We start from the raw sequence: 26,848 nt of genomic DNA on the forward strand, positions 1-26,848 counted from the left end.
TTCTTCAAAGGAATCATATGCATATAGTTTATCCTGTGAGTAAAATAAATAAATAGCACATAATCCATTCGAAATAGGATGTGCAACACACGTGCAAAGTTTTTAAACACAAGAGGGAACACAACTATAAAAAGAGCTGATTAAATATTGTTCTATAAAAGAAATAATGTAGTTTATGGGTTTTCAAGACCCTCTGCCAGTGCATAAAAAATTAAAAATAATCTTGAAAAATCGAGCTTTTGAGGTTTGCTTGTGGTTTTATTTTGAAATCCAGAACCGGACGTTGTTAACTGCACTTCCTGGTTTCTTGACGTAGTAGCGGTTAACACCTAGCATGTCGGCTAATTGTGTAAACCTGCTCATTGGGCACCTTTTAAAGTCTTAAGTGTGATTTTGCGGTGTCTTCGCTCGTTAGTATGAAAACACCGAGGAACGACAACACTTCCTGAGGCCACACACGTCGTGTCGACATTTCTAGATCATATTTTTTACATGTTTTATTGTCGTGGACATCACCTGAGTCTGGAGGAAACAGAACAACTGGCCAGTGAGGAGGTAACTGCTGAATCTGTGGTTTACACACACACACACACCGGCTGGTTTACTGGTTTAAAAACACTGTTTATTAACATATACAGCAGGTTACAGTCCTTTCAACTGTCATGAACATGTGTAGGAAGATACATGAGTTCATCTGTGAGGTGGAAATGTGTGTTTGACAGCAGCTGGGAGGTTTCTTACACCAGTTCTGCCTCTGACTTTATTACTGCGGTTAATCCCTCGATATTTTTAATGACATTTAGCTGTTTTGGAGACTTGTAGCATCCACACAATTATAAATAAATCATTATTTATCCTTGGTTATCATTTAGCAAAAAGTAAAAGCTAAACCTAAGCTGCATTACTCTTAGGAATTCAGTTAATTCCTAATTTTTCTAATAAACTATGGATTACTGTTTATTTTGTGCTGTTCACTATGTTGATATATCAATTTAAAGATGACTTTTTAGATCAGTGATGCTTTCAAACAGTCCAAACCAGGAAGATGTTGACTTTTTACAAAGATGTAAAACAGAGGAAGGTAGCATTCATTTGACAATATTTGACTTATTTTGCTTGCTAAATGACGTAATCAATAAATATATAATCAGGATATTTATTTTTTCAGCACGAGGTCTGTTATGCCAACACATGACTGACAAAAAACTGCAAATCTTCAAATTTTTCAAGCTAGAAGAGCTGGAAATAAGACTTGAATATAACCAAACTAGATACTATTATATGTATTGATTGTGAGCACTGTTAAAAGCTCAAGGTCAAGATAAATGATGCGTTCAAACTGCCTGATCAGTCCAAACCTGGAAGAAGTTCACTTTACAGTGAGGTTAAACACAGCATGAAAGCAGATCTTCTCAGTTGACAAGCTTTAATTTTGAGAATGTTTTGCAGTTTTTTTTTTTAGGGTGACCGAATAAGGTATATTTTATGTTTTGATGTGGATACTAAAATCCCCAAATTAGAATATGACATCACCTCCAGATATTTCTAGCAGAGACAATCGAGCAAAATGTTTGAGCACTAAAATAGCAAACATCAACATCCTCCATTCTGCTGAATCAAAGAGCAGGGTTTATATTCCAGAGCTGCTGGTTTAAACCAACCTGCAACAAACCACCCAGAGAAGAGGAAGCATGAAACTGACCAGAAAGACACCAACTGCAAAACCATAGGGAAATAGATGAGTTGGCATCACAAAATCTGCTGCAATGGGGAAACAACCCAGAGTGATGATATAGACCTCTGATGCAGCATAAAAACGTAATCATCCACCCAAATACAACACCCTTATTATTTGGCTAATTCTTTTTGTTTTACTAATTGTTTTTGAATTAATCTAATAATTGTTTCTTCTATAAAATCTCAGAAAACTGTGACACAGACACAGAAAAGCAGCAAATCTCAAAAACTGAGAAACTGAAACTTGCAGAAGTTTTTAGCTTCATCAATGATTTGATTAACAAATCAAATCACTGAGTCACGTCTACTAACTACTTTTATAATTGTGTATCATTACAATCATCTCTTTGACATTTTGTAGACGTCGCCTTGGCCCCTGCACTGAGCTTTTTCCACAACTTTCTGATATTTTATGCTTTAGAAATAAATTTAACTTGACATAATATCTAATGTTACTGAATAATTAGAATTCCTCTCTTGAACCCTTCTTGCAGTGAAGCTGCTCGGAGATCTGGTGCCAGCCTGTTTCTCCAGAGGGGATGGATCCTCTGGGTGCTCGCTCTCAGTTTGTAGATATCCAGACTCTCCCCACGTGGCAGCAGCAGCTGGGTGAGGATGGTGAGGAGCCGCAGGATCAGAGCGACAGTCTGCTCAGTCAGCAGGCCTTCCCCTCTCCCTTCCCCTGCAGACCAGACATCAACCGCAAGATCATCCTTTTGTGAGTCACGCCAACATTTTCCCACTTTGTTGCTGCTGGGTTAAAGTCCCCTGCAGATGCTCAGTTGCTCAGATTCCCAGCTTCGGTTTTAGTTAGAGGATTATATTGTCTTTTGAATGGAGATACAAAATATAAACAAACCTAAACTTGAGGTGCAGTGTTTTGACCTGGATTTAACAAATCAAAATCGTGGACTCTAAATAAAGATGGATCACGCGTCTCCGCTTCCTACTGTTGCACAAACATGAAGTTAAAGTATATCTTGGAAATGGATGTCACCAATTTGCACAGTTTTGATTAAGTTGTGCAGCCGTGGTGTCTACGTGTCGATATACACACCCAACCAATCCAACGTCAGTCTCAGCTGTCAATCATCATTTTTTTATTTAATTGATACCAAACTTACCGTAAAATTGGACATTTGAAAACTTAATAAGAACTACGTTACATGACAGAAACCATCTTTGAGAAAAATTGCTTGTCCCATGCCTTCTATTTTATAAATAATATAATCTATCGAAGTATGCTTTCATTTAAATGCCTAATGTTTGTCTGTTACTCAAAACTAGCTTATCTTGACTTTTTGTAGATGTGTCTGTGCTGTTTCAGACGTTTGCCCAGTATTTAACTTTGTTACCATAATTATTCTAACTTTGGAGTGATAAATCATTAAATTTGTGTTGTTGCATTTGTGTCCACATGCTGATGTTTTGGCTTTAATGCCTCCATGCCATCGACAGTTTAAGCTGAAGTTATTCAAATTTTTAAGTGTCTGAGTCCACAGAACACTTCTGGAGTCTCAGGGGTAAACAGCATTGCAGCCGATTCCAATACAATTGAAGTCAATTCCTCAGACGTAATAAAACATCAGAAAAAACACAACATGCCTCCATACTGCTCGTGTGGTGTCATCTAAGTGTCCGCAAGACCCGACATTCATATTTGACTCGAAAGGTCATCACTACGGCGTGTTTTTAGCCTCCTCCGAGGTGCCTTCAAGTATCGGGCACACCATTGTGTGGCTACGTCCGCTAGCATCGCCACTTCCGGTAGTGGACGTTTAGGCTTAAAAGACAGTGTGAATGACCTCGTTTCAAGTCGAATATGTTTGTCGGGGCTTGCAGACACTTGGATGGCACCACACGAGCAGTATGGAGACATGTTATGTTTTTTCTGTTGTTTTATTACGTCTGAAGAGGCGGTCGCCTTGACTGAAACACTGTTTACCCCTGAGACTCCAAAACTGTGACTCAAACACTTCCACCACCCCTCCATCGCCATAGAGGTGAGTAGATAATGGGTGAATTTTCATTTTTCGGTGAACTATCCCTTTAAACGAGATATCTCAAGATTGTTCGAACTGAATTTCTTCGAATTTTGCACAAACATCAAGTTGGACTGAGCAATAAACCGATTAACTTTAGTGGTCAAGGTCTCACTGGTCACACAAGGTCATATGTTGAGTATGACAAAATACACTTCATACCTTTCCAAGTCTCCACAACATGTGTATCATGAGTGGACAGGCATGGATTTAAACTGCAGCTTGACTGGTTGGCAGAGACGTTCAACTGCAAGGCAGTAATTCTAGTTTTGTTTAAACCTTCCCTCATCTGACTGTTTGCATTTCAGACATTCAATTGAATGAGCAGAATTAAATCCAGAGCCATGATTTACTTGCTTTATTCATTTGATGTTGGATGAAGTGGATCAAACATCCGAAACCCTGGAAAATTTGATTTACACCGATCTTACTTCTAATTTATCTGTGAAGTGACTGAGAACAGTTGCTTTGTTGTTTCTGAACAGAAAGATGTTTGCAATCAGAGTCTCTCCTCGTGTTTATCTGATATTTGTTTGTGTTTGATAGAAGTTCATGGGAAAATCTGTGAATCTGCAAGTCAAAATTGATTTTCTACAGATTGAAGAGCCCAGCGTGTTGGTAGTTATTTGGTCGTTTTAGTCAAGGGCAACTGGACTTGAGTAATATTTTTTTATTGTATCAGGTTTTCTGTAGTTCTTTAAATTTCAGTAATAAACCCAAATGTTAACAAAATTTCCCACACGCTAAATCAACTTTCATTGGATTAGAAAAATAGTTTTAGCCCATTTAAAGTTGAGGGGTTAAAGAAGATGTCTAATACTGCATAAATTGTAGTGTGTCAGTTATGTTTTTCGGTGAAAACAAGTACTAGAATTGTCGAAGGCAGAGTCGGCACGAAATTTGGCGGAGGCGGCCGCCTCGCAATTCTCTATGCAGGAAATACCCTGTCATCACTGTCAGTTTTATCAGATGTGAGTGACATCCTAGAAAATACAGGAGCAATAGCACAAACTCATCAGGTGTCAGAAGCAGCTCTGGGTTCATAGTTCAAATGCTGCCTGTGTCTCTCCGAGTGCTAACCCAGCTCAGTCCAGAGTCCAAATCACTTCATAAATCCTCTTTGTGCAGGAACACATGACCGTCTGGTGCCCGACATGGCGGCACTTTCTCTGTGAGAGCCTTGTTGTTGTAGCCGCCCTCCAATGCTGCACATTCCTGCTGCATGACCATGACCAGGAAGAATTGACCCTCAGGCAGTGCTCTTTATCTTGTGACCACTTGAAATTAAAAAAAAATTCTTCTAGTGAACCCTTGTTAAAGGTTGCGTAAGTCAATAAGTGTTAAACAGCCCCACTATAAATATATTTTCCCTTTTTAACTGTTTGATATTGAGTTTAAAGCCATAAGATACACGGTAGCCTTACGTTAACCTTTCAAGAAATCGAACTACACATTTTAGCTCCTGTCTCTTTAAGGCCCCGCTCTCGACCACTTGTTTGTGATTGGTCCACCAACTCCAGCACGTATAGTGGGGGTATAATTTGGGGTATCAGGCCGCATGACAATGACATAACAATGGTGCTGAAGTATGGTCTGGACTTGATGAGGTGTTTCTGGAGCATCAGTGTTTTCTGTGGAGGAGAGGAGCTCCCTTTACTACGGACTTTGGAATTTTTTACTTCACACAAAAAACCTTGTAACACACTAGAGGAAAGAAAAAGTAAAAAAGCATCTATATCTCCTTTAATACACTGTATGGGATTCAGTGTAAAATGAACATCGTAATCCTGATCAATAAACCTGCACTTTTGCTTGTTTTGCTCTTAGAAATAAATGACAAGATGAATTTTAAATCAGCTTTGAATCAAAGAATCTTGACTCGCATCAAATCAATTAACAATCTGATATTGATAACTTTGTTATCAAAGTATGAAGATCCATGACCTTATATAACCAAACTGCTGAAGTGAAACTTTCAGATAAGCTTGTTACTGCTGTAGTCACGACATAAATCACATCTTAATTTTTGTTTCAAACAATGCCACTATTATTAAAACAGGTTCTAAGACTCAACGAGGTCGGTTTCTCACTGCAGTTATTTTCTGGCAGTGGTTGGCTTTGGATTGTGACTCATCTTTTATAATCTAAAGAGGGTTGATGTGAAAGGAAAAAAAAAAAAAACTGTGTTCCTGGAAGCTCAACCTGTCTTGTGACCAAATGCTTTCAACACATGGTCGAGTAGTTCCTCATTGTTCTCTCCAAACAAACCTTGAAGGGCTTCAGAGTAATTACATGACTGTACTGAAGCAGTAAAATAAGCACATTACTTTTGCTAAATGTTGTGTGTATAAAGTTAATTGCATAAATATGTGCATATGTGTGTTTGCTCAACCAATCATCCTTACATTAAACACTTATAAAATATCAAGAATAAATTGAATGGAGATAATTATTGAAAAAAGCTATTTGAGAATTCACACCAGTGGTAAAATATGATGCAGATATACTTTCAACAATATACCAAACACAATGATATGATTAATTAAAAAGTGTTAATTTAAGTTGGACGATATGACTGCTCCCTAAAAGTTAAGCCAAAATGTCTCAATTGCCCCCTGGTGGCTGGCTGCAGAATAGGTCAGAAACCCTGCCTCCTCCATGTTAGCAAATGGGACGTGGACCAAACTACAAAGTTTCTCAAAGATCTATTATGTCATTTTAAGTAGTTCTTATCACACTGATACACTTCATGTTTCTGATAAGTTTGGTCTTAATTATTAATTTAATGCTAAACGTAAAATGTAATGTTTGACAGCTGAGACTGACCCGCTATTGGTCACGCATGTGCACTGATTGGATCTCGCTACTACGGCTCCATTATTTGATCACTACTGCAGAAACTCTGACTCCGAAACCATGACTCCATCATCAATGCAAGGCAGTGTTCATATTCGGGATATTTTGTCCACAATTCTGCATAATGGCAGGAAGTGGAGATGCGTCTACCTTCTTGATGTACAGTCTATGCAGACAACATACATTCTTCCCAAAAGTTTTTTTTTGCTCCTTGCTGTACACACTACATGTGTATTTGTGCTTATATAAACATTTTAATGCTGTAACTTTTATTTTTCCCACGACAGCACTGGGGACATCGCCCTGCTGAACTGCACTGCCATTGTGAACACCAGCAACGAGTCCCTAAACGACAAGAACCCGGTGTCTGACAGCATCCATCAGCTCGCAGGGCCGGAGCTGCGAGATGAGCTGTTCAAAGTAAAAGGTAGAGCTGATGTAAAAAAATAAGAAAACTGGAAAGATGAGGTACAGCTGTCAACATTGTTGATTCGACTGCTCAGTGATGCTGTGAGTTCACGTCTGGAGGCAGAATGAAAAGAAATGTCAGCATATGAGTGCGTACTCACAGGTGTTTTTTACGTAACCAGACACATGCCACTCAGCTGCATTTATTAAAAAAAATAAGCAATTTTTGCAGCTTACTTTATACCAGATTGTAAATCAGGTTTGTTTGCATGTTTCCGTGCAGGATGCCGGACAGGTGAGGCGAAGCTGACCAAAGGCTTCAACCTGGCAGCTAGGTTCATCATCCACACAGTGGGACCAAAGTTCAAAAGCAAGTACAGGACGGCGGCGGAGAGCTCGCTATATAGCTGCTACAGGAACATCATGCAGCTGGCTGCGTAAGAACCATCAGATCAACAAAATCCAATCAACCGTTTTGTCAGTCAGCCCATCAGTAAATCATAAAACCATGCAGTATTAATGTACTAGAAACCTGCATTAGTACTAACTGTTCCTAATGTTGTGTTCAATCTGATAAAAGCTCTGTGTTGTATAAGCAAATCCAATCATTTCTTATGGAGTTAAGCTGTCATGACACATTTTTTAGATTTCAGGTAGATACATTTTACCCCTCAGATATGATTTTGTTTGATTAATAATGTTTGTGCTTAAATAAACATGAATTTGATGGAAGAACACACAAAATGCATTAGAGAGATTGTAGAAATAGACTTCCCAAAAACTATGACAGCATATTATAGGTAAAAAAATTATGGAGCCTGTAGAGCAGGTATAAAATATAACAATATAATTTAACAAATATAATAACTAAATGAGAAATTTTTAGTCACATTTTATTTTTACATGGGAAAATAAAATTCTAAATGTCAACGAATCTACTGTCAAACATATTTAAGTTCTCATAATGTTTAGTATTACATTTTTAGTTCTTACATCATTTGACGTGCAATGTTATGTGTAGTTGTGTGAGTTTGTACGGAAACCGTCAAACCATTCACTGGTGTGCAGTATAAATGTTATGTTAGGTGTGAGATGTGGTTTCTTTTCTTGCCTCCACAGAGAGCAGTCAATGGCATCTGTCGGTATATGTGTGGTGAGCACGACCAAACGAGGTTACCCACTGGAGGATGCTACACACATCTCATTCAGTAAGACACATACACTCACACAAGTGTCAGTACAAAAAACACACATGCAAAGCTATTCATGTGTGAGGCACAGTCATACGCAACATGTCACATATCACAGATTCTGTTTTGGTACAAAGACCCACACACATAGAAAGAGACAGAGACCCACATACACTCAGATAATTGTTTTAGAAACGATGCAATCATATAGCTCTTTACTTCTGTCCCACAAAGACACACAACATGTGGCTATACTGTATATACACAAAATGAGGTAATCAAGTTATACAGGCAGACAGACATCCATTTAATTATAACACATATGTCATCCTGTATGTCCGGGTGGCTTTTATTTATCAAAATCTAATAATCTGATTTTAGAAACAATTCCAAGGTTCAGTTCTTCTTTAATGTGCTGATCTGGTACTTTATGTCTGGACTGTATTACAGCAATATGGAGACTTCATCCCAAGTGATTGGTATTTGTCTTGTATTTTACATTTTAGAGTTGTTTTTGGCAACAGTCCTTGAGTGTATGATATGTGATCCTTTGTAAGGTAACAGGTGTGAATGTGTGTTGACAGGAACAGTGCGCAGGTTCCTGGAGAACTATGGAAACCGCATCGATGCAGTGGTGTTCGCCGTGTCAGACACAGAGGAGGTCGGTATCGTTCACCTCCATGAGCAAAAACATTTAACTTCTCACATGATGAGAGTAACATTGGTTATCTCGTAACAACAGCAACACGTCAACAGTCTGTTCTCATAGTCTGTGGAATGAGCAGGGTTGAAAACGGGACGACTTGGAACATCTTTAAAGTGTTATGACTTATCGGGTGCTTCCCGCTCACCAGGGTATTGGGTAATTTTTCCCACGACAGCACTGGGGACATGTTTTAATGCCATTTCTTAATGAACATAATAGCTCGGCGCTAATAATGAAAAGAAAAGAAAAACATCTAAAAACGCGGTTTTTAACAAGTGTCTCATCTTATAGAACTTAAAGGATCTGTTGCTAATGTCTTGGTGCCAGATACCACAAGAGACCTTAAGATGTCTTGTTAAGTGCATGTCGCAGTGAGTCTGAGCTGTTTTGACAGCCAAACTGCACATTAGACCGGGGTGGTCATAATGTTTTTGCTCATCCTTCAGACAGTTCATCCCCTTGGGAAAGTGTTAAAAATAGTGTCTGTATGCTAAAAAACAAATCGCAGCTTTGCAGCATTAGTGTGAATATTAATTTTAATGTTTGTTCCTTCAGCCGGTGTTCAAGAGGTTACTGCCTCTGTACTACCCTCGCTCAGGGGAAGAGGAAATGGCCTGCCTGCCTCTCATCCCAGCTGACATTGGCAACTCTGAGGGTGAACCCGTTGTCCCAGAGAGACAGATCCGCATTGCAGAGAAGCCGGGCAGCCTTGAAGGTACAAAACTTCAACACAAATCTTTTCATCTCCCGCCACGTAGAGCAAACAGACCCCTGTGTGTTGGGTTGTTGGGTTGTTTGTTTGCAGGATTACGCAAAAACTTGAACGGATTTCCACGAAACTTGGTGGAAGAATGGGACATGGTGTGACAGTTTTTAAAAAATATTTTTACCAATTTTAACAATAATGAATGGATCTTGATGGAAAAAACACATGTTGAGGCTACTGAGTATCTGCAATTTCATGCAAATCCAAATAAAAAAAATCTAGGGAATTAAATGTAAAGCATGGGGATAGAAACTTGTAACTCCCATCAATGTTTCGCTTAGACAGTGCGGCCTCAGCTATAGAGTGAGGTTTGACACTAAGGGGAGGGTTGGTGCTTGGTGGAGGTATGTACTCTACTGATGCGATTCTGGTTTGTTTAATGTGATTTAAATGTTTCCCAGCATTAGCAAGGGAACACACTGTAATGGGCTTCACTTTCATGTCAGTAATCTGATTATAAGAGGACCAATCAGATGTTTTCAAGTGGCTGATATTTAAATTTGGAATCGGTCTCACTTGTGTCATTAATAAAACAATCAAAGATCAACTGATGTTGATGTTTATGACTGTAAAATTCCCCAAATAAATACAAATGGGCATAATTGTATATTTTACTTCTCCCTGTTTCTATTTTCGCTCATCTCACAGTAAGATCTATTGACGCACCAGTCAGCCACTTGAACATGAGGTCAACAAACTACATCGGCCATTTGTGAAACCGGTCAGTCACACATCCGACGTCAGTCTATTAATCAACCACTCAGCAACTCTTCAAACCAAAACATCAAAAGTAGCAAAGACACGAATGACAGGACAAAGATTCGATTTTGATGAGGACCGTGTGTTCAAGCTCTGCTGCTCAGTGAGCCAGTCAGCGTACATGGACGAGCAGTGTCGCTGCATATTTTGTGACTGTCAGTGAAACATTTGGCTGCCTGGATCCTTTAGTTCACCCATGTGCCTTCTCACACTCACACACGTTTTCTTACACAAATTCTCACTCTTTCATTCCTTTTCGGGGAAGTCATGTTTTCCACAGAGTGTCATCTGCATATTACAAAGAGCTTCAGTTGGCGACCAACAGGCCGGTCTAACACAGAGCAGGTGTTTGTTCTGATCCCACAGGGTTTTTAAGGACATCACATTTATTTTTGTCTCCTAATGAAATTCCAGTTTATCTGAGATAGTGGTTCATTTTGCAGAACCTTGTAACACACACACAGTGTGTGTTACAAGGTGCTTTTGTAGTTTGTATGGAAAATAAGTAAACAAAAAAACATCAGAATAAAATCAGAAAAGACAGTTTCTAATCAGAATCAGATTTGCAGCAACGAAAATGTTTGCACACAAAATATATCAGTTAAGATCACTCGAATGCAAAGGTTTTTAATTTGTATTAAGCACTGCTTAATTTAAGGAGGAGCTGCATCTTTATTCTGACTATAGACGTAATCCAGCCTTAAATAATCCACAGGTTTTTTGCGGGGTCTTAAACAGTTTAAAATTGAGTAATTAGACTTTTAAGCATTCAGAATTTCTAATATTTTTAATATTTCGTACTAAATCTGAAATACATTTAGGGAGGTCTTAATTATGTTAACAGTCCGTCGCACTGCAGAATTTGTTAGTTTTATGGCAATATGCATAGTTTGTAATGGCTTTTTGTGATGTAGTTCTTTCTTAGCGATACAGATGGTAGCACGCTGTAATTAAACTACAGACAATGTGGAACTGATTGTCTACAAACACCTTGGACAGAATTGATGTCGGTTCAATCTGCTTTTCTGTGGGGGAAAAAACTATGGATACCTACTGTCTCTGTCTGTAGTTTGAGAGATAACATAGAGCATAGAGTTTATTGACTTGATATAGATCTTAAATGTTCATTCATTATAATCTTAAAAGGGTCTTGAATGTAACTTGTTTGAAACCCTGTTACAGTCGGTGACCAAAAGAATCTCTCTCTGCTAAAGTTGCAGCGATTTGAAGAATTTATATCAAGGCGTATTGAAGCTGTATTGGAGGCTTATTGTGCCCCGACACTTTACAAAGCACTATAGTTAAACTGAGTAGCTTACCCTGCAGCCATAGGGTAGTAATTAATTGGCAGTAATTTGCTCTCTTGCATATAAAGTAAATCAGGCAAAGAAGAACAAAAACAGGAATTCAGATATTTTTACACTTAGCAGCTTCAGTTAAAACGTCCTTTCAGGCCATAAACCCTCATATAAACTATATTTTGTATAACCGATCGTTTACCAACCTCAGCTTTTGCTTGCACATTGTCTAAATGTTGGTTTTTGGTGAAGAGTATTGTGAAAGTAACACCAGCCCATGTGTTAGCGAGTGTTTGTGGTTTCTGAGTCAAGCCTGTTGACTCCGTTGACCTCCAGTCTGGTGTCAGCTGGCACGACGCTTCAAAGAGACACAATGTGGCTTCGGGGTGTCGATCCAAAGCAAGCGGGCCACGTGCGAGCGAAACCCAACAAGAACAGGCTGAACGTACACATGAACGATGACGGACAACTCATGCCCATTTGGATACAGATAAAATGCGTGGACATGCAGACAACGATACATGTGGTCACAGAGAGTGGAAACAGACTTGAACCTGAACCTGAGTATATGACCTCGATCACAGCTTTTTTCACAAGCACATGCAAGTAATGTCATTCTTGCACAGTCAAGTGGGTGGCAAATGTGGTTAACAGACTTTTGATCTGGAAAATTAATGTGTACAGTTAAATATTAGAGGAAAATCAAGATGTTGAAGAACAGCATGAAGCCAGATCCAGGATGTTTTACTGTGTTCATTCTGTAAGGAGTATTCTTAGGTCCTATTTGTGTATGTGCGTGTATGTTTGTGATCAGTGAATATACCGCAAAGCTGAATATCCCCTATGGCATCTTCCTAATGTGCATTTCTTCCATATGCCACAGCGACCATTACCATTAAGTCCATCAAAGCACGTAAATGAAATTATTAGTGGATAATCGCTTATCATCTCCTTTTTTCTTTGTGTGTGTAGATGATTCAGAGGAGGAGAATCTGGAGTCAGATCTGGGTCAGGTGGGAAATCATGCTTTCGCCCGGATGGAGGGCGACGTGGACAAACAGCGGAAACTGATCCTACAGGGCCAGATGTCAGAGGCAGCCATGCAGAAACATCACCAGAGGAAGTAAGAGTTCGACCCAACTCAGAAAAACCTGGAACATTCGATCAGGAATGTGAAGTATCATGAAGCACATGGCTCCAGTTCTCAGTGGAGCCATGTCAGATTAATTGTAGCATTACCAATATTAGCATTAACGAAAACAGTTGCAACCAATTCACATGCTAATAGAGTGTGCCACGTGATGTATAAATATCATAGACCACTTATAGTCAAGACATGGTGCATTCAAGTTTTTTTTTTTTCTCACAAATAAAAAAGCATCAAAGAGTAGAAAACAAAACAACCACACCAGAGGTTGTCAAGGAATATGTTTTAAACAATATTTAGCTAAATTAGAATTTCCAGAGGAATTTAACAAATATTTTATTCATAGTAATTTGACATACAAAAGGATTTTACTGAATACATTTGTAAAAAAAGTGCATTCCTTTAGCAGAGATAATGCACAACTCTCCCTGATTAATCACGAGCCCACAACTGTCCCATGATGACCTTTCTGTTTATGTCTTTACATGGGGTTTATTTGAACACTAAACAGTTACAGTAGTTCACAAGCATATCGAAATGCATGTTTTATTGATTGAATAAAATGATATATGTGTGTGTGTCTCCCTCCTCCAGTTACAATCGCTGGCTGTGTCGAGCGAGAGCAGAGGATCTGTCCGACATCGCTTCACTGAAAGCTTTATATCACACTGGTATGTGTGTGTGAGTGTTGTGGACAGTGGGTGAGAGGGCCAGAGGGAAGTTAAATATTAGATTTGTGTTATTTTCAGGCTGACACCTCTGTAATTTAAATATGAAACAAAATAGAGGAACAAGAGGACCACTACATAACACGCACACTGTTTGTTTGTGTGTGTGTGCGTGTCTGCGTGTGCGTGCGCATGTGTGTAAGATATAACTGTTATAAGGTGCAGTTGAACGTCATCACCACTAGGCGGCAGTGTTATTCAGTTCAACTCCAATGTGATCTGACCCTTGACCTTTAACATGATGTTTTATAACTTCCATGACTTTGTAAAACTTGGTTTATCAAACCAGTGAAATATTTAAACCCATATGAATCAATTCTCTTCTCATTCAGTTCTGAAAAAAATGTTTTTAGATGACACTCAATAACATAAACCTGATGTATGAGGAAAGGGACTATATTTATTTTTCCTCATTTAATTGTCTTTAGATGATCATTACTGAAGGACTTAGTTGACCTTTTTTTAACAGCAACCATATAGCCCTGTGTCCTCACTTAACAAATTACTGAATATTTATATCAGGATCCCACATCACAGGACAAAATATATTTTGATATTAGGTGAAGTAGAATGATAAACACTATTGTGGTTAAAATATCTTTTGTGTTTCCAGAAATTTAAATCAAATAATGTATCTTTGGAGTCTGAGTAAAACACTGAAAAGATAACATGAGTGCCACTCGGTAGAGCACATACCTCCACCAAGGCCTGATTTTGTTTCATCAAGATGAATTAATATTTTCTGAGAAATCAACTAAAATGTTGCGAAACGCCTAATCTCACAATGTTGATCCTGAATCCGCCCTATTCAATGGGTTTTTTCTTGGCCCATATCCCAATCCTTTCATCAAGTTTTGTGGAAATCTGTTCAGTAGTTTTTGCTTAATCCTGCTGACAAATAAACAGATAGGTGTGAAAACATATACCACTTGATTGAGGTAAAAATTCTAAGCATCATCACGATTCTGTGTACACTGGCAAACTCCTGTTTCTTTTTGTTTGTCTCTTATGGTCGTGCGACAGGACTGAAATGAGAGAAGAATAAATAAGGGATAGAAAACAGTAACTTGGGGACATTGGACACAGATTACTAATACCAAAAATAGTTTCAACAACACATGGACCTCAGACGAATTTCTCACATTGCGAAGCTGACCACTGTTCACTGTTTCCAAACTGATGTTGTCGCACCGTCTGCAGGGACAGGGTTTGATTTCCAGGGGGAGGCAGGACACCAAGTGCTAGAGGGGCAGAATGAGCTCCAAGCTGCTGCCTCTCAGTGAAGGGGTTTACAGGTCGCTAAGTTCACACAGCTATTACTAATATTCTGGAATAGTGATATTGATGGGCTCTGTCATTTTGTCATTGCAGTGGAACTAGTGTTGCAGATGCAGATGTCCCCATTTGCTCCCGTTTCAGAGCCACCATGTAGAAATAGTATATTAATTAAACTAAATGCTGTTACTCGGCAGCAAATCCTCAAATTTGAGAAGCAGTAGCCAATGATTGTGTACTAGCTGACTCCTACTGACTTCTGCCAGCAGAATCCTTCAGGACTTGCTTTACCAAATAACAGATATACATTGATTTGTGGAGATTAAAGAAAAAAGTATTGCAGTAAGACAGGATGGGCAGTACCACAGCTGAACAGGAGAAGAATAGAACGGCAGAAAGTCAAACCGCATGAACAAGAACTCCAGTGAAGTCAAAAAGTCAGACCCAGATTTTAGCAGCAATGAATGCTTGTTGAGAAGCTCTGGAGTTACTTATCTGACCATCAGTCTTAATTCTTCTGCCTGTGTTTTTGTCCGTGTTTAAACTGAAACTGTGTTTTGACCTTTGTTTTTGTCTCCAGGTGTGGACATGTGTGGCAGGACAGTCATGGTTATCGTTGGACGAAACATCCCAGTGACCCTCATTGACCTGGAAAAGGTAACAAAGTAAAATATTTTTTTTTTACCAGTCAGAGCTTTGTGCCTGTGAACTCATTTTCATCTTTATATTTATTTAAAATAGGAACATGGTATGTTTGTCTTCGGATGTGTTTATCAATTGCTCTGTTTCAGTAGATGCATCTGTGTGTTTGTATATATTGTTTCATAAACCCATTTGTATTCAAATATGCTTGTGGCTTTGTGAAAATTATGCAAATATATATGCAAATAACATAACATAGGTTCTGTATTTAGATTTATATCTGCATACTCATCCATCTGTAAAAATTAAATGTTTCAATGTGTTGCAAGTTGATGTTTAACAAAAGAAGATATATGTGCTTTTCTTACTGAATGTTTACTGAATAAAATTAAAATACATACATTTAATACACTGTTTGAGTAGTTGACTAAAAATTCTGTTTCTGTCTTATTTCTACAGTCTACATCTGTTATTGTATTTTAGTTTTACCACTGCCAACCAAAAATACTAAAACTTGAACCAAACTAAACAATAAAACTGAGCTTGTGTATAAAAGAAACATGGATGACTAAAAAGTAACTAAACCTGCTATCAAATCAAGTCATAGTGAACTGAAATTCAAATAAAGATGTAAAACTGTAAAAGAATAAATAGAAAAGTGCAGAGTCCAGGACTATAGAAGTGTGTGAACACTGATTCTGTTTGTGTGTGTGTGCAGGCTCTGCTGTACTTCATCCATGTGATGGACCACATCACGGTGAAGGAATACGTGATGGTTTACTTCCACACGCTGACGGGCGAGCACAACCACCTCAACTCCGACTTCCTCAAAAACCTCTACGACATCGTCGATGCCAAGTCAGTCTGACATTTTACACTCTGTTGTTGTTAAACTGAGCCAGTACCACGGTGATTGAATTGGTCATAAAGTCAAATGAGCATAATCTAAACCTCACACTCAATGTATGCTGGGATATGTTTCAGTTCATTGATGTGCAACATTTTGAACCAGAAATGTTCCACTTTCCACTTGTTGGACTCCTCATTCTGAAACTTAGGACTTGAATATATTTACTCCAAGGTTAAATAGAAGGCTAATGAGATTAGACATTAACTTTGCTCCCTTGTTTTAGTCTTTCTTCTTTCCGTTTTGCCTCGTCCCTCTGCCACACACGGTGATTGAATAGAAAAACTCTGGAGCTCTTATTGGTTTAACCTCCCGCCCACCCAAGGGCACCGGCTTTAATGTTCTGTGCTGTATTTTCTGGGTTTTACAGCAGGATTAACATGTTTTGGTGAACTCCGCGGGCCAGCCACATCTCTGGTTGTTACCATCCAGAATTTTTAAAGATAGAGCGTGAGAGTTTTTCTAAAAATGTATTTGAAAATTCCTCCACGTGAAAAAGAAAATCTGACGGACTTTCACAGGTTCCTGGTAATTTGGTTGTTTCTGTGTCTATTGTTATGGGACGTTAAAACCCAGCCAGGCGCAGCATTTAATTAAAAAGTAAAAATGCAAAGTGAGAATTGCCTCCCTAGTGTTGTATCTATAGCTGGATGTGATCATCTTTGAGGCTTGACTCTGGTTTGACCCTTGTTTGGACTTCATTTGGCTCACACTTGGTTCTCTTCTTGCCTGTGCTGACGTCTGCAAGGTCACTAGTCCAGATGCATTGTTCATGCTACAGTGTGACACCGCCAAGGATACAGTGTTAAGAGTTTTTGGGAAACAAAATAAACTGTGAAGCGCTTTTGTTTCATGGTGGTTTTTTGGAAAATCTGGAAGCCATATTTGGAGCAGGAAACCTAAACTTGGAGCGGGTTCTCGGGGTGATGTATTGACTGTGACTCATCCTTATCAGAGGGTTGAAAGTTATGGTCGTTGCTCTGAAGTTCATTGGAATCACTTAGAAAATGTATCGTTTTATTAGTTTGTGGAAATGTTAAAGTTGATGAATGCTACCTCAGTGGCAGAATTCATGATATCTTGATATAGAGAAGGTCCCTACAACCAAAAGAACCAAGCATTTCAGTTTTAAAAACTTGAAATTAAATCTTAACCACATTTAAACATAAATTGTCTTATTCTTAATAAATACAGGATGGAGCCACGGTCATTTATTTAAAAAGATATACCTGCCTCTCTTAAAGATCAACATGTGGATTATTTTGTCACTGAACACCAGACAGATGCAGACCAGACGTCAAACCTGGATCGAAATCACCTATTGTTTTCGAGAACCATGAAAGATGTCAGGTTTTGTTCAAGATTCTGTATAGGAGTTATCGCGTATGCTGCATTTTCATTTCAAATACACATGGAGTCGGGCGCTGTGTCCGGCATCAATAATCTAACAGTGCATCTCTTTGTCTGCAGCCTGCTGTGACAGTCGCCATAGAAGAATATTTTCTTCAAGCTAAATAGGAGCCACATCCTGCAAATGAAAACCAGTTGTTTTCAGTTCCACACAGCATCACGCTTTTTTATTATCTGAAGTAATATTTAAGCTGTTTAACCATTAGACTCTTGGTGGTTGCTTTATTTTAATACTGAGTGCAGTTAAGCTTTGTTTGAACCCGAAGACCAACATTTTTTAGAGTACCAAAGATGTGAAACAGTTGTAAGAAAATTAGGTTTTAATGATTGTTTAAGTACTTTGCTTGCAGCAATGGTGCAGTCATGGAAAAATGGCATCTTAGGTTTTAGGAGACGTTCCAGTTGGACAAGAAGCACAAACAGTCAGACAATCAAACAGCTTGAAACAAACCCGCAGGTTAGGCTTACTTGGAGGAGAATGCAAGAGTGAGTTATAAACATAGACTGTATATATAAAAAGGCAGATTCTTATCTCTAGCTATCACAACCATACAAACTTCCTGTGTCAGTGGGGAACTCCACGCAGCCGTTACGCACCTTTCAACTCTTTTTGTGAATGGTCATTTAGTTAGTTTCACTCCAACTTTCTCTTACCTCTTCTTGCCTGGGGGGAAATTCAAAAGTTCTGACAGCATTTAGTGGTTGTATTTCCTGAGGAGATGTATATGAACATATTCACAATGTTTGTTTATTTTACAGAATAAATATTATTTAAACTTGATTTCACCTCAAGGCTGTTAAAATCATCTGCCTTCTCGGTGACAACACCCAGTGATGAATTACGATAGCAAAAAGGACACAGAATGCAATCAGTCAAATTAAGAATATGAATAAAGACACCTTCATTCAACTTCCTCCTTCTGTGGAACTGGGAAACCCCATCCAGTCATGTAATAATTGTGACTGCTGTAATACACAGAGCAAGGTGAAAATTACCTCAAACTGCCAAAGTTATTGTAATAGTTTTAGTTCCACACATACTCTGCCAAGTTTTAGCTCTGACTCATTGAACCGTATCATGACAAGTTGGACTAGAAATGGTTTGACAGCTGAAATAAATGTTTTAGAGCTGATGGGGAAGCTGTGACTTGGAAATTGCCCTTCGGCTTCCTGTGAAGACATCTGGATTGAAACCGACAGCATCTGATTGTTACCTCCACTAATGAGGGCATGTTTTCACCGCTGTCTGTTTGTTAATTGGTTGATTTGTTTGTTTGTCAGCACGACTACGCAAAAAACTACCAAACACATCTCCACAAAACCTGATGAAAGGATGGATCTTTGGGTGATCCAGGTTTTTGTCTCTTTCTTGAACATTGCATGATAGTGTTTTTTTATTGATATTTCCACCAATATCCCAGAGAATAATGAATGGACTGATGTCTATGAGTTTGTGCAATTTGGTGCAGATTGATTGAATTTAATGGGACTGTTGGGAGCTTGGCAGAGCTATGAGCTCTACTTAATGCTATTCTAATTCTAAAAAGTTTTGCCATCTAGTAGTTATTCACGATTGGTGGCTCTATATGTTTTGGTGAGCATCTTTTCTTGTTTAGTCCATATAAAACTTCATTGTACAGACTCAGTATAGTTGAGAATCAAACCCTTTCCCCCTCTGCTACTTCTGTTAATGTCATTCAAGGCGTACAGTTTCCATTCATGGTCCAACTCTTGTGTCAGGGCGTGTGACTAATTGAGAAGCTTTTTTTTTTCTCAGTTTCACTTCTTAAGCAGTCATTGTGCTTTTTACTTGGCGTAGCACTGTTGATCTGTGCAGGCAATGGAACCACTAACCCAAGCCTGGCGTGTCCAGCTTTTTCAACCCATCAAGCTATTGATTGCCTGCAGATGCATTTTGGCTCCAGACAAACCACCAGCAGACCAAAGCCAAACATGAACACAAACAAGTTTCCAAAACTGTCTGGCTAATGAGTTTTTGAGTTTGTTTATGATTTTTTTTTTTTGTCCTCTCTGTCCAGCGCTGGAGTTAGTTTGTCAATGAAAAGACCAAGTTCCTCCCTCTTTTGGCTAACTGTGATGTGTTACATGACCACAATGCTGCGTGCCCCAGCCAGACCACCCCTTTGTATATGTGAACGGCTTGACAATACAATCTGTCCCAAATGTGGCGAGTTATTTTCAGTGTCCTGTCATGAATTGAAGCGCTAAGTCTGTCCTTGTTTTCTGAAATTTGAATATAACTGCAATTATATATATATTTGTTCAATGATCAGCGTGTAATTACAGTTTACTTCAAATTTGTTGTTGTCAGAGATTTATCCTCAAACTCTGGGTATTTGTGAGCTGCCACAGTCAGGTACTCTGACTCTTGGGGGCTAGAAAACATTGGTGGATCCTTTCTTCAAAATGGAGTGATGAAAAGGTTGTTTGCTGACCTCAGGATGGTTTGTGTTTTTTGCCCATGAGGTGGTTTTATCTGTGCTGGCAGCAGTGCCCTGATTATGTTTTCAGGTTGACTGTCCATCTGTCCCATTTGTTCCCAGTTTGACTCAAGAATGACCTGATTACATTTGTGGGTAAAAGGTCAGGGTCGCTGTGACCTTACAAAACACATTTTTACCTTGTGATGGTGATAGCCCAAGGACACCTCCAGGGGATTTCTTCACATTTAGTACAAGAGTTCACTTGGACTGAAAGATGAACTGATTCAATTTTGTTGAAAGGCACAAACATTCACTCTTGAATGTTTTATCTTAACAATGCTTCCAGAGAATCCTGTCAAATTTGGCACAAATGCTCACATAGACTAAAGTCACATGTGACCTCATGAGTCTGGAAAAAATATATGAAAAGTGCAGTGGTTGGCGGCGGCACACAACTGCAGGGCTGTAATTCTAGTTGCTCCATTGGATTATGACCTCAAGAGGGGGGCGCTGTGCAGCTGAGGTAAAAGTAGGTGAGATACGGGTCAGTACCTCCCAGATTTCAAGGCATCTTGCGAGTTAATGATGGATTTCTCCCTCCTGGTTGGGAGTGAGGTTCTGCCACACAAGTTGAAGTGTCTTGTGGACCTGAAATTGCATGACATTGACAGGGAGAATGGTGAACCATCTGTGGTTCTGGCTACATTGAACCAGGCTGTTGGTGAAAAGATCTTGGTCTGAAGATGAAGCTCTCAGTTTACAAACTTGACTCCACCTCTGGTCATGAGCTCAGGGTATGAGATCATGGAGACAAATGACTAACACGATTTCCCTTCAGAGGCTGTTTGGGCTCTCCGTTAGGGACAAGCTCACATCCATGTTTGTACCGAAGAGTCAAATGTTTTTTAGATATTTTCTGTTGAAAAATTGACTACGTGATCTGTTAGTGCTGCTGGTTCAAAGTTAATCCTGCCAGCGCTATTTACGATATCTTGTCAAGAAGTAAAATGTTGCATAAATGTTGGTGGTCCCGACGTCATGAAGGCACAGCAGGAAAAGTCAGGGAACCCTGAAAAAACGTCATAGGATTACAATTTACCCGACTTAAGCATTAGCAGCATCACCATTGTTTAACAGACGAGAGAAAAAAAACGTTATTCATACAAGATGCCAAACTTCACACAACCCCTGCTCTTAGTAATTATTGCTGAGCTGTTGTGTTTTATGTGTTGCAGGTTTAAAAAGAATTTAAAGGCCTTCTACTTCGTACATCCAACATTTCGCTCTAAGGTAAGATTGCCGTCATCATCAAATGGAAACTTACAGGGTCAACACAGCTAACTGTTTGTTTTGTGGTAAATGTGATTACAGTATGTTTTGCTGCAGTGGCCAAACTTTCATCAGGGATAATTAAAGTGTCATTAGTCGTTATGTAGTTTCAGTTTTTGTTGCAGTCAATTTTGTCTTTGTCGGTCATGACAAGATTAATGTTTAAAAGTCATCTATAACTGATGAGTTGTTCTGTTTTTCTTTCTTTCTGACATTGTTTCTTTACAACCAGTTCTCAACGTGGTTCTTCACCACCTTCAGTGTGTCAGGGCTGAAGGACAAAGTCCGCTACCTGGACAACCTGCACCAGCTCTTCACCTGCATCAAACCGGAACAGATCGACATTCCTCCATTTGTCCTGGACTATGACGCACGGGTACGCACCATCACACACAGACATGTGGACAGAGATAAAGACATCCTCACCAACCTCGATTTAGTACATCCTTCACCTTCAGATGAATAATTTCCATGTATTCTAAATGATAGATGAATTTTAGGACTTTTGTACCTTTTTATATAATGTGCCAATCTCATCCTGTGATCTTACTAAGGAGAGGATTGACCTGTCATATAAACAGCTTACACACTCCCATGATATGCATCCAGTCTGGGCAGGGTGGAGGATGAATCACTGTAGGTAGATGTTTTACTTAAACAACCATGTGAGAAAAGAGTTCAGCCAGATACATATAACATATACGCCTTATTTCACATAGGCAAAACAAAAACCTGGGATACATTGGAGCGTTTGTGTCTGCAGCTCCATTTTTTATATCCCAACATTTGCAGGTGAAATGCCTGCGGTTTGACTTGCATCCTGTACAGCTTCACATCTGCTTTCTGGCTGTTTGTGTTTTAATTGAAACGTTACCTCCCTCTGATATCTGTGGCCTCGCATGCTAAATACAAACACTTAAATGTGTTTGCACTAGTTTTTTTTCTGAGCGCACTATTCATTAGATCTTTTTGAAGGTGGAAAATCTGAGTTAGAAAGGCTAAATGAGGAGAAATTACATGGGGCGTCATTTATAACCGCCACTTCTCACACAAACGTTGGGATTTATAAAAAAAAATACTTGACAGGAGATTTTGAACACTTCCTTGCTAACTGTGACCCATGCGTATGAACATTTTGGAGATGGGAAAATGAGGATGCAAATGTAAGGTGGTGAACTGAAGCAGATTATTGATCCACTTCATCATTAAGATTAAAACCAACAGTGTTATTTGTGCTTGCGCGACATAACTGTTCCTTAAGAACCTTCAATTGAAAAAGATATGAAACAACTTACAGCAAACTACGTTCAGATAGTTACAGAGCTGATTCATTAATAGTTTCTAATGATCTCTTCTAACACTGTGTGTGTATCATCCAGGACGAGTGTGTGTAAAGTCGCTGCAGTGAACGTGACTGTGCCATCAGGCGCACAGAGCGCACTGGAGATCACTCACATAAAATAAAGAAACTATTCACTTTCAAACTTCTATTTCCAAATAATATCCCAGAGTGGAAGTTAGGATCCACTGATGTGTGAAGTAATCTGTCCGAAGGATCTAAATGTATAAATACTGCAGTGACACTAGTGCGTAATGCTGCATGATGGATGCACGCGAATGGAAGGATGAAGAGGAAACGAAGGTTCAGTGATGGGCACATTCTGGTTTTATAAATCAGAAGCTTTTTGCATACGCCATTTTTGGCTTTTGTGTGCACGTACACTTTTAGTATGAATCCTACGCACTGTTTTATAAATGAGGCCCCTAGTCTGTTTTCTCTTCTCTCTTAGTGATGTAAAGCAGCTTTCACCAGCTTTATTCTTCCACATTGACTTGTGAGAAAGTGTCAGAGAAGCAAATGAAGCAAATGTTTAGACAATAGACTGTAAACTAAGATGGACAACGGTCCTCTACTAAAAATGAACTTAAGATAGCCTGATGATGAGCCACCATCTTGCACTTTTGACATCATTTTAAGCCAGATTCTGCTCAGTCCTGATAGCGGTGTGGAGCCGCAGGGTCGAATTCCCATTGATACACATACTCGATCATTCTCAGCTGTCAATCAGGCCGTTTCACTCTGTTTTAAAAGCATCAAATATCTAATCCAAACCAAACTTATCAGAAACAAGAAAACTTAAACGTACATCAGTGTGATAAGAACTACCTAAAATGAAAATCAGTCCAAAAAATGATTTAATATGTTCTTAAACTGGGTTTATGACCGATACCACAGCCAGCCACCATATCATCCACCTTTATATACAGGCTAGGGTTTAAACCATCAGACGTGGATCTTTGACAGAATTTAAGGCAGCTTTAAAGAAAATAAATGCGTCAAAGTAGGACACCACAAACGGTGGGTTTCATGTCCAGCTCCTAAAATGCTTCCTAAGATTCCTCATGATCTGTGAATGGCTGCCATCTAAATCTGTTGTATCACTTTGTGGCGGTTTGTAGTTTGTGTTGGCTGATAAAAGATATACATGTGTCTTCTCCTTCATTGAATCTTGGATGAGGACTGAGAATTATTTGGTTCAGTTGAACAGTATCATTCACCTCATTTTGGTACGTCAGATTCTCCGGTGTGGATTCATACCAGGTCCAATTAAGTCATTTTGACATCATTTTCACGAATTCGAGATGTCAGGGGAGTTCAAAAGTAGTGTAAGCTACACTGTTGGAACCAAGTACATGGAGTAAATTACTCACAGCCACAGTTTTGTACCAGTGAATCGGGTTTGCTCTTTTGCACATGAACAAATTGTAACAGTATTTTTAGAAACCAATTTGCTAATCCACATATGGGATCTTTCTTACTGCTGGCATTGTGAGTTGGCTTCAGGGTGAAGACAGACCTGCAGGTTTTATTATGATGGGAGGACTTTTAACCCATAAATCTTTTTTTCGGGATAATGCAGCATAAAAGAAATAAACTTCAAATTGCATTCCGGGTTGATTTATGCATTTTTGACAAACAATACAGCACATGGACATGAGGTAGTGATTACATACAGTGTTTTTGTAGATCATGTCCTTACATGACTGAGAAGACTGATTTTTAAACATAAACAAGAGAGGGAGTTCAGGGTGAGAACAGAACAGCACTGTAACGCTGCACTGTTCAATCTGTGTCATCATTGGAGCTTGGGGAGAAAAATAGTTACAGCAGAATGTGGTTATAAATTGTCATCCATACATGGATGGATTTTACTTATGTTTTCAGGTGCTGCCTAAACTTACTTACTCATCAGGAACCTATTGTAGGTGAACCTCAGGTCTTGGTAGAGAATTTAACTGTGTAATGGGCTGTTAGGCTGTAGTATAGTATATTTCCCCCTTCAGCACCTCAGCCCTGCAATAACTTGGACAGTAACATTCAAATCAACACCTTTTTTTACGTTGCTGTTATCCAGAAATAGTCTGGTGTGCGTGGCTCAACCACAGTGTGAGCACAGTCCAGGAAATACAGCTTCTTTCTGTTCACTAAAATGTGGCCTGACAGGAGAAGTAACTTAGAGCACACACATGCCATCTTTAGACTCAAGCTGAGTGTACAGATCAGTGTTGAATACAGAATATATATTATTCTTTAAGGACAGAATGCAATCTGATGGTTTTAATAAGCTTAAAGGGAGCTTTGCACTAATAGTAATAAACTTACAGAGCACTGTCATGTGAATCTGCAGTTCCCTTTCTCTTTATAATGAGTTTAATCTAATCTTTCACGCATCAAACTTGCAGATTTACTGTTCTGGTTCACTCTTACTGCTGTTATAACATCATTTTTGCAGAAAAAGCCCTAAAAACCTCTAAGTGGGGAAAAAGAAGTTGTTACAGCAGGTTTAAAGGGTAACTTCTATTAAGGGCTTTAAAGTGTCTTAATATCTCACTCTAATGCTTCACCTGCTACACAGATAAGCAGCGTGAGAGACGAACAGGTGAGCTCCAGTTTCCCCTCTGAGATCAGCTAATCATAGCTTTACTGGAAAGTGCACTGAAATGATAAAACCAAAAGTTCCTTTAAAAAAATAAGTAAAAACCAACCATCTTTTACAACAATTTATTGCAACACACCAAAGGGAACTGTACGTTATTTTGTCCACTCTTACAATAAATTTAAGATTTTAAGAAGTTTGCCAAATTTTGAGGAAATGATTCAATAAGCTCAACTGCAAACCAGAACAGGGAGAAGTGTGTCTCATGTGTGGCAGATACTCTCTGATCCAAATATTATTTTACTCTATTAATTACTAAATTTAAAGTGTCATGTCACACTCTCCACGCTGCTGCGCTTGGTTACTTCCCTCCATCTGAAATCCTGTTTCTCCTCATTTGATTAATGCCAGTTGTGACCAGTTTGCCATTTTTCATGTGCAGTCACTGAAGCTCCTTCTGCATCAGTGTTTCACAATAAAACTCTTCCAGCAGCCCACAGAGCATCCTCCAGTCCCGGCAGGCTTTTAATTTCAAACAGTTGTACTGACAGCAACTCAGTCACGGTGAATAAAAACAATATTTGTAATATAATGTGATCCGAAAGCAGAACATTGGTGGAGATGACATAATGCTGATGCTGGGATGATGCCAGATTTTTAATTACTGGTCTTTGTTATGTCCAGTGACCTCAGCTAGTATTTGGATACTGTTGCTTGATTTTAGACTTTAAAAAAGCCTCTTGGTGCCAGACCCTGAACCCAACAGGAAGTCTGCCATTTTCAATTTATTGGTCAATTTTATGTATTTATTTATTTGTTTTGCCATTTGCGCACCTTGTAATTTGACAAACTCGCAGCATTTATCTGATTGAGACAAAGTTAAACGTTTTTTAGATTCTGTTTACTTCCTGTGATCTGTTTACAATCTGCTGACGTTTGTCTCCTCCATCCCAGATGAATGGACCCTACCGTCCCGCCAACTCCTCCAGTCTGTGACAGGCGACCGACCGGACCTCTCTGCCGGGGGGGGGATGAAATCAAATGGAAGCTGGAAGACGTATCGGTGTTGCCTGTGTTGTCTGACCTCCTCACCTCCTCGTCAAGGCCCTGAAGCACAGGGGGGGGGGGACTCTCCTTTTGTTCCGTCCCTGCTGAAAAAGGACAAAATGAACAGTTGCAGGCCACGTTCAGAAGCTTCTGGCGCGGTAAGCGGTCATTCTCACTCACCACAGACTATTTCTGGATCTGGTATGGTTTTTGGATTAT

General features: G+C 39.1%; 1 protein-coding gene across 1 annotated transcript; it reads left to right on the forward strand.

The window, feature by feature from the left end:
• Positions 1-307: 307 nt before the first annotated feature.
• Positions 308-26,704, forward strand: gdap2 (ganglioside induced differentiation associated protein 2). Its single transcript, XM_035175056.2, has 14 exons — positions 308-555; positions 2,232-2,455; positions 6,923-7,062; positions 7,327-7,480; positions 8,163-8,251; positions 8,818-8,894; positions 9,495-9,654; positions 12,735-12,885; positions 13,504-13,580; positions 15,493-15,569; positions 16,273-16,412; positions 21,551-21,605; positions 21,877-22,020; positions 26,537-26,704. The coding sequence occupies exons 2-14, from the start codon at positions 2,277-2,279 to the stop codon at positions 26,576-26,578; spliced, it is 1,485 nt and encodes a 494-aa protein (XP_035030947.1). The 5' UTR covers positions 308-555; positions 2,232-2,276; the 3' UTR covers positions 26,579-26,704.
• The last annotated feature ends 144 nt before the right edge of the window (positions 26,705-26,848 follow it).

This window comes from Hippoglossus stenolepis, chromosome 13, assembly GCF_022539355.2.
Source record: "Hippoglossus stenolepis isolate QCI-W04-F060 chromosome 13, HSTE1.2, whole genome shotgun sequence".
In the NCBI taxonomy this organism is placed as follows: Eukaryota; Metazoa; Chordata; class Actinopteri; order Pleuronectiformes; family Pleuronectidae; genus Hippoglossus; species Hippoglossus stenolepis.